The sequence below is a fragment of the Rhinoraja longicauda genome, chromosome 20 (genome assembly GCF_053455715.1).
Source record: "Rhinoraja longicauda isolate Sanriku21f chromosome 20, sRhiLon1.1, whole genome shotgun sequence".
In the NCBI taxonomy this organism is placed as follows: Eukaryota; Metazoa; Chordata; class Chondrichthyes; order Rajiformes; family Arhynchobatidae; genus Rhinoraja; species Rhinoraja longicauda.
Window position 1 is genome coordinate 18,679,316 of NC_135972.1, and position 14,393 is coordinate 18,693,708.

At 42.3% G+C, this 14,393-nt stretch overlaps 1 protein-coding gene across 1 annotated transcript in view; it reads right to left on the minus strand.

Annotated features, from left to right (window-relative positions):
- Positions 1 to 14,393, minus strand: part of LOC144603602 (A disintegrin and metalloproteinase with thrombospondin motifs 20) — a 272,822-nt gene that overhangs the window by 194,837 nt on the left and 63,592 nt on the right. The window contains exons 4-5 of the mRNA XM_078417074.1: positions 6,500 to 6,768; positions 1,027 to 1,110 (exon numbers count right to left, since the gene is read on the minus strand). Coding sequence (XP_078273200.1) covers positions 1,027 to 1,110; positions 6,500 to 6,768 — 353 coding nt within the window. The remainder of the gene's footprint in view (positions 1 to 1,026; positions 1,111 to 6,499; positions 6,769 to 14,393) is intronic.

A 14,393-nucleotide genomic window follows, 5' to 3' on the forward strand; every position in this document is an offset into this window, starting at 1 on the left:
ACAGCAGTGGGCCCAGAACCAATCCTTGAGGCACACCACCAGTCACAGGCCTCCAGTCTGAAAAACAACCTTACACCATCACTCCCTGCTTCTTTTCATTAAGCCAATTTTCCATCCAGTCGGCTAGCTCTCCCTGGATCCCATCTGATCCAGAGCAGCCTACCATGCGGAACCGTGCCATATGCCTTGCTGAAAATCCATATAGACCATGTCTACAGCTCTGCCCTCATCAACCATCAGGTATATCTGAACACTCAGTATACTCTCTAGTAACTTTCCAACCACGCATGTTAGAGTAGGGATAAAGGGCACTTTTTCGGGTTGGCTGCCAGTGACTAGCGGTGGTCCGCAGGGATGACTAGCGGTCCTCCGTGCTGGGGCCGCTACTCTTCACGGTGCATATCAATGATTTGGATGATGGATTTGAAGGCTTTGTGGCCAGGTTTGCGGATGATACGAAGATAGGTGGAGGGGCAGGTAGTGCATTGGATGCAGGGTGTCGGCAGATAGACTTCGACAGGTTGGGAAAGTGGGCAAAGAAGTGACAAATGGAATACAGCGTAGCAAAGTGTGCAGTCATACACTTTGGTAGAAGGAATAAAGGTGTGAGCTATTTTCTAAAAGGGGAACAGATTTAGAAATTGGAAGTGCAAAGGGACTTGGGAATGCTGGTACAGGATTCCCAAAGATTTAATTTGCAGATAGTAAGGCAGGCAAATGCATTGTTAGCTTTCATTTTGGGAGGTTTGGAATATAAAATCAATGATGTAATGCTGAGGCTTTACACTCCCAACAAGGTGATCATTCCTTTTTTATTTCTCAGATTCACCCATATGGCCTCACTGGACGAACCTTCAGTTATGACATCTTGGACTACTGCCGTAACATTCTCCTTAATCAATAAAGCAACATCCCCTCTTTTATGCTAATTTCTGAAAAATATGGATTACATCTATGCAATTCTTTTGAGTGAAAATAATTGATTGTAATATCCTGGTAAAGCAATTAGCAAAAATTTCGACTTACATATTCATTGTGAATCACAACTAACTTCACCACAATAATGTTGATGAGGTTTCCAACACTTGAATCTCGGTAGATTGTAGCCACCTAAAATAGACACAGATTAACAAATTAGTTGCAAGAGCAAAGTGTGCAAGAGATTCTCTGATTTAGGATTATACAGGACTGTTGGGATTTCATGGAAACTGAGGATTGTCATTATTATAGTTAAACACATACATTAGTTTTTCAAAGCCATTACATTGCATTAGAGCCATACAATAGAGGCTTTTACAATAGGCACGATTATTTATCTCTGTAGGTCAAATAAATTGTACTGAATTGCTACACCATTGCCAGCCATTGACACTACGTAGTACCGATCACAATACTCTTCATAGCTAGCCAAATCTCAGCTTTGTCACATCATACATCCTCATATGGTGGTGCAGTGATAGTGTTGCTGCCTTACAGTGCTTACAGTGCCAAAGACCCGGGTTCGATCCTGGGTAAGGGTGCTTGTCTGTACGTTCTCCCCATGACCTGCGTGGGTTTTCTCGGAGAACTTCAGTTTCCTCCCACACTCCAAAGACATACAGGTTTGCAGGTTAATTAGCTTGGTATATTATGTAAAAATTGTCACTAGTGGAGGATAGTGTTAATGTGTGGGGATCGCTGGTCGGTGGGCGGAAGGGCCAGTTTCCTTACTGTATCTCTAAACTAAACTAATGGCATTGACTTAATACCACAGCTATGTTTCTTCAACCTGCTGCAAATTATAACAGCAGTCCTGCCTTCCATGCGGGAAACACATTTGCTGAGTGTTTGCAGAGTGCTGAAGGCCAGGATCGAATCGTGGTTGCAGGAGCTGAGGCAACTCAATTGCGTCACTATGCTATTCAAAGCAAGTTTATGCATGTGGCACTATTGAAGTAATTAGCATTAATGCAGAGTTGCCTGATGATCAGGGTCCCGAGCTGCATGCGTCCCCGACATTCAAAGTCTTTTCTCAGAACAGGGGAATCGAGTTTAGAGTGAGAGGGAAAAGATTTAATAGAAATCAGGGGGGCAACTTTTTCACACAGAGGGTGGTGGGTAAGAATGAGGTGCAAGAGGAGGTTGTCGAGGCAGGTACTATAACAATATTAAATATATATTTGGACTGCTACATGGATGGGAAAGGTCTGGAAGGATATGAACAAAATGCAGACAGGTGGGACTAGTGTCGTTGGGTCATCTTGGTTGGCATGGGCAAATTGTGCCAGTTTCCTTGCTGTATGACTCCATGACGGGCCTTTGAATGAATGGTCAATTTTCATAAAACCTCACCCCCAGCCACAGACTGTCTAAACAAAGGCCAAAGAAAGAGCTACTCAGATTTCCTTCCCATCAGGACTCATGAAGCAGACCTTCAGGCTCATCAAGAAGTTGGAGAATGAGTGCAGATGCATTCTGCCCCTTGTCAGGTAGTCCAAGATCCAACTCTGTATCAAACCTGTTCACACTGCTTCAAATAAGCTTGGGGTCAGCATCAAAGGGAATTTATTTAAACACAATTTTGTTTAGTAAATTTTTTTATGTTAAGGTGCATTACAGTAAACAGTTTGAAAATAAAATGTTAATGTTTAAATGTGCATCCAAGAACAAATGGGTTGTGTCAATGCGGTCATTAGAATTAGAAGCCATTCCAAACCTTCCTTCTTCAGCAAGCCCGAGTTAAGTTATTAATTTGGGGAAATTGGGAAGAATTATTCTGAGAGCCTGACAAATACGGTGCGCTGGCAAGGAGCTAACTCCCTGATATTATCCAGCTACTTCTTTGCCATGTTGTTCATGAACAATAGCATGGTGACAAAGGCTGTCTGACCTTCATTAGGGAGGATTCCAGCTGCCAAGTTCCATCTCCTGCAAGGAAACCATACACACTCCCCAGATTGCCCACTTACACTAATAGGATTCCCTCCATTCACTACTATTCTGATAATGTTTGCACTTTATCTCCAAAGGTAATCCCACAGAATCAAGTTATGACCTTCACTGCCCACGGCACCAAAGAGTGGACTTATCTATTGTCGGTCAGATTATTCTCTCCACACTGAATCTTTGATGTTCCCAGGAACTTTGCTGACTGGCCCAGCAAAGAAATAAGAGGGGTCAGACTGAAAATAGCCAAGCATGTTCCCATGGGAATGCTCCCAAGTTACCAGGGCATTTAAATCTAATGGCCAACACTTAGTTACATCTGAAAGAAACTCCCATTTGAAAAGCATTCCGGGGAGTCCCACTGACTTTAAGGAGCATGTGTTTTACACAGATATCCTTGTGTCAATTGAAATGTTGGCAATATCATTGTGGTCATTGCTGTTCAGGTTTGTTCAGCTGCTGCCTTTGTTGGAGAATGCATTAGCAACTTAATGCAACAGAACTGGATATAACTTTGACTGAACTTCCTCTTTTACTGAAGGTATTTATTCATAAAATGCTGGAGTAACTCAGCAGGACAGGCAGCATCTCAGGAGAGAAGGAAATATTCTTTTCCTTCAATGAACTCCCTACATACATGTGAAAGTTATTTTCAGTTGAAGCGGGTTAATTTTACTGAAAATAACTTAAATTAAAGAAATGACTTGAAAAATTATCCAGACATGGACCATTAACTATGAAATGTAACTAAAATGACAGGTTTCACTGTATTCACTGTATGCTGATCAATTGAATATCGCCTATTTCATTTCTGGTTAGTGAAATTTGATGGAATTCTTTCCGCAGTTGCTCAAATACAACTTTGTAGATCAATTGTCGTAGAGAGTGTTAGTCGGTTATACCGCTTATGTAAATGAAAACTTTAGTATGTGTTCCTTAAACTTTTTCCTGAAGTTATTGGCTCTGTCAAAGTATAACAAGATAATTGTGATGGTACAGGTTGGGAGGAAGTAATGTAAAATAGCCTGGGTGATAAAAAGATCTAGAAGATAACAGCTCCACCCTTGAAACTTGGGTTCAAATCTAAGAGAGTGAAAAGGAATCTACATATTCTGAATGTTCCAATCCAATATGCTCCAGGGAGGATTAACCAATTAATGATAGCGACAATCCAAGGAAAGAATGGATCTCCTAGGGACTGAGAGGAGACGGACAGAGTGAGCAATTACCTGAAGACAAGAGGCTGCAGACTCTGGGTGCAGCCCAAAATATAAGGCTAGTTAATTTCCCAATCATTGGATTCCACTTCATGGAATTCTGCTACCTGGAAGATTGCTTACAAATTGCCTACGGCACGGTGGTGCAGCGGTAGAGTTGCTGCCTTACAGCGAATGCAGCGCCGGAGACCCGGGTTGAATCCCGACTATGGGTGCTGTCTGTACGGAGTTTGTACGTTCTCCCCGTGACCTGCGTGGGTTTTCTCCGAGATCTTCGGTTTCCTCCCGCACTCCAAAGACGAACAGGTTTGTAGGTTAATTGGCTTGGTAAATGTAAAAATTCTCCCTAGTGGGTATAGGATAGTGTTGATGTGCGGGGATCGCTGGGCGGCGTGGACCTGGTGGGCCGAAAGGGCCTGTTTCCGCTCTTTATCTCTAAACTAAACTAAATTCCCACATCACAGCAATGTTTGCATTTTAAAAGTAGCCGTCAGGTTATAAAATACAACTATGATATCAAGAGGCCAAGAAAAGAGCAGATTAAATGCAAATTCTTTTCTATTTGTTTTAAGGAATTCCTTTATATTTTGATGGAGATTTCTTACAAAGAGAAAAAAAATGCATTCCACAGTCATGTTTCAAAAGCAATTAAGCTAAAAGGTGATCTAACATCTCTACCAGTGAACTAACAGCATACACTGTTAACTTGCATTGATATGTGTGGACATGCCTCTGTGGATAGACCATTATCATCAAGCATTTTAAAGATGAGGCAATCCTCAAGTTTCTGTCTGGCACCAGGGGCTTGTGCAATGTAATGTACTAACATGGTGAAGGAATGAGATAAAGCCCGCTTAACAAAGCAGTTGAAAAACTAAGTCATGTCCACTGAAACAGCACTAGTCAAAACTAATAAAACTTTTGAATGTCTCTCTGTGGCTTTTATATTCAAAAACCTTCATGAATTATGAAAGTCAAACAATAAGAACATTTTACAAATTACGTAGAAATACAGCACAACAGTGCAGCACATTGGGGTAACTAGTAGAGCTGCTGCCTCACAGCGCCAGAGACCCGGTTCAATCCTGACCTTCGATGCTGTCTGTATGGAGTTTGCATGTTCTCCCAGTGACTGTGTGGGTTTCTTCCCACATCCCAATGACATGTGGATTTGTAGGTTAATTGGCTGCTTGTAAAAAATTGCCCCTAATGTGCAGGGAGTGGATGTGAAAGTGGGATAGCAAATAACTAGTATGAATGGGCGATCGATGGTTGGCATGGGCTTGGTAGGTCAGAGGGTCTGTTTCTATGCTGTATCTCTGAACTAAACTAAACATTTTAAACATTTCAAATTGTCTTAAAATGTTCTTAAGCCTTGTTGTGGTGTATTTTTATGTGACTTGAAAAATGTTCTTATTGTTTGACTTTATTAAAAAAAGTCTGAAATATTAATTTGTGCCTTGTTTTCTTGCAGACAGGCCTTTCCATTCTAATGAACAGAGTCACTGTGACTCTGAAGACAGAGACAAAAAGCTGGAGTACCTCAGCAGGTTAAGGAGCATCTGTGGAGAAAAGGAATAGGTGACGTTTTGGGTCGAGACCCTTCTTCAGACAGCGATTCGCTGATGTGCCTCGACCCGAAATGTCACCTATTCCTTTTCTCCAAAGATGCTGCCTGACCCACTGAGTTACTCCAGCTTTTTTTTACCCGTCTTGGGTTTAAACTAGCATCTGTAGTTCCTCCCTACTCACTGCGACTCTGAAACAGGTTGACTGGAAAAGTTACAAAGAATGTGTGCACAGCAATTACACAACATTCATTCTCTAGATTCCATAGTGTCAATGAGCTCAGGGCAACCCATATTTCCGCAGAGATCTGGGCCACAGTCTGCTGTTTAGACTAGAGCATTGATGCTTAATAGTGAATGTATTCTGTATTGTTAATCCATGCTGTTATATTGATATTTTGTAGTAAAAAGAGCTTTGACATTTCCTCTCACTTTAAACCTATGCCCACTAGTTCTTGAGTTGCTCCCCTAGGATAAAGACCCTGTACATTCACCCGATCTATTCTCCTCATGATTCTATATCTAAGATCACCCTTCAGCCTCTTGTGCTCCTTCATTGCTAGAGCCATTCAATGTAAGTGTCAGGAAGTGATGATACAGCTCTGTTGGACATTGGTTAAGCTGAATTTAGGGCTGAGGGGGACAGATGGGTGTGTGTGGAGGCAAGGTAAAGGTATGGGAGGGAGAGAGAGAAGCAATATCTGCATACAAAATGGGGACATAACTCTCACTGCAATTTCCCCCCACAGTGCCATGAACAAGCCACGGCAATTGCTGACCCTTACTTACTATTGACATAAGCGTTAAAATATAGTGCTGCAAGTTTCTCCCATGATGGTAGACCATCTTGCTGTCAGCGGTGACCATCACCTCCACAAATCTTGGATACGACAAGAAGCGCTTTTGCCTTGTATGCTGCTGTGTTTTATTGCTCAGCCCTGGATCCGTGGCTGAAAGTCGCATCAGTTGAACTGCATCTTGCAAGTTAGTGAAGTGTTCTCTAATACTGCCAGTGTTGCGCATCTTCAGATGTTTTTTCCTTGTTTTATGATTCTGATCTGTAACCCAGAGAAAAGATAGACCGGTTAAGAAATCTGATTCTACTCTGTAATTGAATCATGGTTCCTCTTCAATTTCCTTTTGTCACAACTTTGCTTTGTGCGGTTCTCTGCACTCAAAACCCTGCGGAGGGGTTAAACATTCACTCCTTTTTAATTAACTCTTGGATACATTTTCCTTACATCCTACAACCTCTCATTTCTTGCTCAGTTCTCTCCTAACACTATGTAAATTATAGGCCACAATATCAATTCATATTTTTTTAATTCCGTGCTTTGGAACCATATGTAGATGTCTCTGATTTTAAAACTATTCAGTTAGTTTTCGATAGCTTAATAAGATTTTCAAAATAAAACTAAATTTAATGAAAAGTACATTAAAGCACCAACATAGTTAAAATTAATATAAAGCCAAATAATAGGACTAACCTTTCTTCATAGGTTTGGTGACCATATTCAGTTGATTGAAGTTGTACACTATCCAACCCAGGCATGAAACTGAAGGCCATTACAAAGTGCATCAGAACCCCCTCTTCAAGAGTCAAGAGTGTTTGATTGTCATATGTCTCAGATAGAATAATGAAATTCTTACTTGCAGCAGCACAACAGAATATGTAAACATAGTACACTGTAAACAATATAATAAATAATCTATTATTATATTAGTTATGTAGTTCAGAGCTTATTCGAGGTTGTAGTGTTTAATAGCTGAATGGCTATAGGGGAAAAGCTGTTAGTGAACCTGGACATTACAGTTTTCAGGCTCCTGTACCTTCTTCCCAATGGCAGGGGTGAAATGAGTGTGTGGCCAGGATGGTGTGGCTCTCTGATGATGCTGGCTGCCTTTTTGAGACAGCGATTCCAGTAAATCCCTTGGATGGTGGGGAGATCCTAGCCGGTGATGGACTGGGCAGTGCTCATAACTTTTGCATTTGCATTTGCATTTGCAGTTGGAGGCACGAAGACCTCACTTGGCTGGTGCCCTTTCCATCAGATTTTTCCTGCATGGTTGGAGTCTCACTCCCAATACACGCTGAGATGAGGAAAAACTTTTTCAGTCAGAGAGTTGTGAATCTGTGGAATTCTCTTCCTCAGAAGGCAGTGGAGGCCAATTCTCTGAATGCATTCAAGAGCGAGCTGGATAGAGCTCTTAAGGATAGCGGAGTCAGGGGGTATGGGGAGAAGGCAGGAACGGGGTACTTATTGAGAATGATCAGCCATGATCACATTAAATGGCGGTGCTGGCTCGAAGGGCCAAATGGCCTCCTCCTGCACCTATTGTCTATTGTCTATTGTCTGCCCTAGGGACAGCTGCTACGAGGACCAGGCAGATGCCTATCTCTTTGTAGTTTGTGAGTTTGCAAAATAGAGCTGGAAAAGGTTGTCAGGGCCTATCTCAGGCTGTTCCCAGCTCAAAATGTATTATCCATGAGATGCTAGGAACCAACACAATAGGCAACCTTATCCCTTGCTCTATTTTATCAAGACATAGATTAACCCTAGTGCAGTAAGCAATCAGGCACACTGGGAGTAGCACCAGAGGTGTGTAACAATAGAGCGGCAAGCTGGAGAAGCCTGCAACACATGTCTACACGTGCACTAAACAGCAACATAACTCAACAATTCCACAACTAATGGATCAGGTCAAAGCTCTACTATCCTGTCACATCGAGTATTATCTGACAAAGAAGATGCAACAGCGATCCCCATCCCCAGAGACCGTGCACCCAAGTGTGTGATTCCCAACAACAAAGATGAAGCACATTCAGCCGAGAGTGGCAGCTGGAAGATCACTCTCTACTTCTTCTGGAGATTCCCACCATCACAGAAGCTAGTATTGATCAAACTTGACTGTGACATCAAGCATGACCGAAGGCGTGGGTTTCAGGGAAGGCTACAAGACCAGACGCTAACCCAGCCGCAGCACCACAGATCTGCACTCCAGAACCAGCTGTGTCTCTACACAAGCTGCTCAAGTGCAGTTGGTTACAACAAGAGCATTTCCCTGACAAGGTAGAAAGTTGTTTGCGCATGATCAAACTGCAACAAAAAAAAGAACAAGTCCCATCTAGCTTATTGTTAATCAGTCAGTAAACTGGATGGTTAAAGTGATGGAAGGTGGAATCAATGCTTACTCTCCTATCAACGGTTCGATGATATTTAACATGGATTTTGCTAGGACTTTATCAGGACTTTATCAAATATGACATCAAGGAGCCTTGGTAAAACTGGTCAGTGGTGATTGGATTGATAACTTGCACAAAAGAAATTGGTTGGATGTCAATTTTCTCAGTCACAGTGCCAAGAGCCGTAAAGACTTGGAGTCATACACAAAACAGGTCTTTCAATCCACTGTGTTCACACTGATGTCAAGAAGTTATCTTTAGACTTTAGAGATACAAGATAGAAGCAGGCCCTTCGGCCCATCAGGTCTACATCGACCAGCAATCACCCAGTCCACCAACATTATCCTACACACTAGGGACAATTTACAATCTTACCGAAGCCAGTTAACCTACAAACCTGCAGGTCTTTGGGATGTGGGAGGAAACCAGAGCACACAGAGAAAACCCATGGGGTCACAGGGAGAAAATACAAACTCCATACAGACAGCACCCATAATCAGGATCAAACCCAGGTCTCTGAGGCAACAACTCTACCACTGTGCCACCCGACAATCTATATTAAACCTGTAAGTCTTTTACGCCTTGGCGATTCAAGTACTTGTCTAAATTCTGACTGTTATGAGAGTCTCTGCCTCCTCCACACACTCTCACAACTTCTACAGATGTATTACAGAAAGCATACTGTTGGGTTGCATTACAGCTTTTTTTAGGGAACAGCTCTGCCCAAGACTGCACAAAATTGCAGAGATTTTTGGCGGTGTGTACGGTTCCATCGTACACACTAGACTTCCCACTGCTGACTCCATCTACACCTCATACTGCATCCGGAAAGTACCCAATATAATCAAACTCTTCCCCATCCGATCATTCCTTCCTCTATACATTCCTGTTGGGCAGAGGATACAAAAGCTTGGAAGTGTGCAGCACCAGACTCAGAAACTCTGATATCAGGCAAATGGTCTTTCCATAAGTTACAGCCCAATTCTCCTGTACCACATTGCAGACATTGGACTTTGTCTCTGGAACTGTTATGCTGCAATGATAAGAACTATATTTTACACTCTGTATCTTTTCCTTTGCTCTACTTTTTGTACTTGAGTTTGACTTGATTGTATTTTTGTATGGCATTACGTGATTTGATTGAATAACATGCAAAACTTTTCACTGTATCTTTGTATATGTGACAATAATGAAACCTAAATAATACTGTACTTCACCAGCACAATGACATGTCGTTCATTACCTTTTAAAGCGCATTTAGGGAACGGCAATAAAGGCTGCAAAATGAATGAAAAGGACCATGTGTCCTAAAATGAAAGAAAAATGCTCATCTGTTTATATACAATTTAAGATGTATGGTCAAAAGCTCTTCCCAACACTTCACAAACCAGTAAGTATTTCTGGATGTGTAGTCCTTATGTTCTGACGTGGAAGTCATTAACTTCCTGACACTTCCTGAGATATTCCTCGACCACTCTCTAACACAGGATACCACATGGTGTCTAGTGAGGGAATACGTGTTTCCCTGCAGTTATGCTGAACCACTGCCAGGTTAGATTCCTGGCAGCTTCAGCCACAAATGCAGGGTTTTAGATAATATATCTTATTCATACGTGTAGGAAGGAACTGCAGATGCTGGTTTAAACCAAAGATAGACACAAAATGCTGGAGTAACTCAGGCAGGCCGGCGGGACAGGCAGCGTCTCTGGAGAGAAGGAATGGGTGACATTTCGGGTCGAGACCCTTCTTCAGACTGATGATGTTTTGGGTCGAGACCCTTCTTCAGACTGATGATGTTTTGGGTCGAGACCCTTCTTCAGACTGATGATGTTTTGGGTCGAGACCCTTCTTCAGACTGATGATGTTTTGGGTCGAGACCCTTCTTCAGACTGATTCATATACTGTATTGAATTAACTAAGGAGTAGCTAACTTTGCTTTAGTGTCCTCCATGGTTATAGGCTCCCTGCAGTTCAAAATAGTTCTCCGAATGAGGTTTGCAAAGGCACATACTGCGAAGGTGCTTGTTAATCGTGTTTCAGTTGTTCTGGACATTGACCCACAAAGGACAGCAGTCAGAATTTCACAGCTTCTGCTCTTGTGTGCACTTGGGCACAGATACTTACAATGACATGGAATGAGGCTATTCAGCCCGTTGGGCAAGCGTCAGTTGTTGGCTCCCAATGGAGCAGCCGCCCCTGTTCCATACCCCCCACTCCCTATTCACCCACAACCTTGCAACTTATTCCATCTCACATACCTGCCAACTCCCTGTTTTTTTATCCTTCCACTGCTTTCCCACAACAAGGGAGAATTTGCGGTGGGTTGTTAACCTAATGATGTATTTTATGGAAGCGGGGATAAATTGAAGCTTCTGCCGTCACAGGAAGAACTTGCAAACTGCAACCTCTGACACTGGATGCCGCTGGCTCGGAGGCAGCAGCTCCACTAGCTGTGTCACTGAAATCTCCGGACATTTACGAGGAGGGAAATGTATCATTGTAATCAAGAAGTTGCAGCATACATCAGGAAAATTGACCCTCCATTTAAAGCACTAATCAGGCTGCTCGTTTTTTAACAACATAATAAAAAGGAATACAGAGTTCAAACGCAATTACCAACAAGTAGCTAAAATAAAGAGTACAGTAAAAGATAAATCTTGCACACTCAGGTAGTACAAGATTAACAAATGCTCTGGACTCTTGGATGTAATTTAATATTAATCCTCACTACATTTTAATTGACTTTTTTTAAAAAGAAGTTCGATAGTTTTGCAATAAATTTCCCAGTAAACCAGTTGAGTTTACTGAGAACACAGAAAATGGAGCCTGGGTGAGTCGAATGGAAGAATGGGAATAGGGACCCCCATCAGTTAGTCAGGGCAGCTCTATGTGCACCACTATGCCACCCTAATTGAAAGTAAATGCTCTCTTTAGTACTTCCCACTGCTGCACTCTGATTCTCGATTGCAAAGACCGCTGGTGGATTACATTTCCTCTGCATGATGCAACACATTCGTAGAAATTGCTACATGTGCTAATTTCACACAGTGGACGCTTATTTGAAGTGGCTCCAATTAAACAGTACAAAGCAGCATTTGTACAATTGCACTAGCGGGTCTGCTAAAATAAAACTTCGACTGAACCCTCGGATGTGGTTTTGTGCCATTGCAGAAGCCACAGATTAAGCACTATTAAATAATGTGAATTTACCACCTCCCTGGGTTATAAAATGTGCACAACTCCATGAGTGACGGAATGCAACACTGTCTTCTACACATTTGGCTGTGTGACTCTTTCCCCTTTCTGTACCATGTCTACTATTTGGCATCATCCAAATCGCTGCAAGATGATTCTGCTCCAAGCCTTTGGTAGAAAGTGGTAAAGTGGTCTTATCATTTATAACAACAGCTATCTATTTCACAATTGCAGTCACTACTTCCATATCTAACAGGCTCCCTGACATTGACAAGCCCAGCACTAAAACTATTTCAATGACAGTCAGACCGATAGAGGTATGCAAAACTATTTGGGGTGTAGATATCATAGTTAGATGTTTCTCGTCATTGTAAAAACAACTAAAACTTGATAGCATTGGTTTAAAGTGAGGAATAAGATGTGTTGATGGGATCCGAGGGATTTTTTTTCGCCCAAAGAAACACACTTCCTGAGAAGGTGGGAGACAGGTTCTCTCACAACACACAAAAATGTATCTGGGTGAACAGTCGAGTCACCAAGACAGAGAAGGCTAACCAAATGCTGATAAATTAAAAGAGATTGGTACTTGATGGCTTTGGCATTGACATGATGGGCTAACGTGCCTATTTCTATGCTTTATCATTGAAACTGAATTCATTGTGGAATAACCTTTTCCACACGGATTCCAACAATCCAAGTAGGCAGTTCACCTTCATTTTCTCCAAGGTAATTAGGAGCAAGCATTAAATGTTGACCTTGCTAAGGATGAACAGATTCAAGGAGATAATTAAAGAGGAAAGTAAGTTTTGACGTCATGATGGGCAAAATACCGTTGTAACAGGCGCAACTTGTGTGTCTTGGCTTGGTGATCAGTACATGGCTGTGAGTTGGGCAGGAAACATCAGTGGGCTATTTAACCTGAAGCATCATGACCAAGCTCAATACCTTCCTTATCTTACCATCCAAGTAGAGGTGCTGGTTGACATTCAAGGATATTGGAAACCCCTGGTGATTTTTCCCTTCCTTGATCCTTGGTTCTGGGAATGAAGGATATTTAGCTTTGACGTACTGTGGTTGCAATCCATTAACACTGGATGCGAACCAACCTAAACCTTCTTAGTTGGTATCACACAGCTTCCAAAACAAAACTAATGAGCTATCATGATGATACATCCCATACAATCTCTTTAAACTATAGAGGTCATATTGAATCTAATAATTTGGGCGGCCCAGTGCCACAGCCATAGAGTTTCTGCCTAAAAGTGGTAGAGGCCTGGGTTCGATGCTGAGTACGGGTGATGTAGGTGCGGAGTTTGTGCATTCTCCCCGTGACCGCGTGGGATTTCTCCAAGTGCTCCGGTTTCCTCCCACACTCTGAAGAAATGCAGTTTTGTAGGTTAATTGGTTTCTGTAAATCATCCTTAGTGTGCGGGATAGAATTAGTGCATGGGTGATTGTTGGTTGACGTGGGCTCTGTGGGCCGAAGGGCCTGCTTCCATGCTGTATCTCTACACTAAATGAATGATTAAATGATTAATAGTGAACAATCAATTCAGCTCTAGGACATAGCGGTTCCTCAGGGAGATATTGTAGGACCAACTATGGACCACGGGTGGCAATGTAGTGCAGCCTGCAGAGCTGCTGCCTAACAGAGCCAGAAACCTGGTTCAATCCTAGTCTTTGGTGCTCTCTGTGTGGATTTTGCATGTTCTCCCTGTGATCACGTGGCTTTTCTGTGGGTGCTCCGATTTTCTCCCAAATCCCAAAAACGTGCGGATTGGCCTCTGTAAACTATCCTCAATGTGTCGGGAATGGATGAGAAAGTGGATAATAAAAAACATGGATAATAAAGGCATGTACTCTATAGGTTGAAGGGCCTCTTTCCATGCTGTTACTGTAACTAAACCATCCTTTGCTGTTGTACAAATTACTTTCTTTTCTTGAGAGGATCAGAAGTGGGGTGGTGACTTTAATATAATTTCTAGGTATGTATTCAGATGGTTGTCAGGTGCGAGTGGGGTGGGCTATAAATGGCCTGGGACAGGTAATGAAGCATGCCCAAATAAGGAAACCAACATTCTTAAAGTTTTAGGATGTCCTTTGAAGGCAACTGAGACCACAAACATTTTATTCTGAGACGGGAACAGACAGAACTCAGAAGAAAGATTCAAGAAAAGGTGCATGTCTCAATGAGCAGGTTACTCTCTGTGCTCAGTAGTGCACAGAGGCAAGGTGCTTATTTCAGAGGACACAGTGCCAAGTTTTAGGCCACATCTGACTGTTGCTTTCAAAGGACCTGCCTGT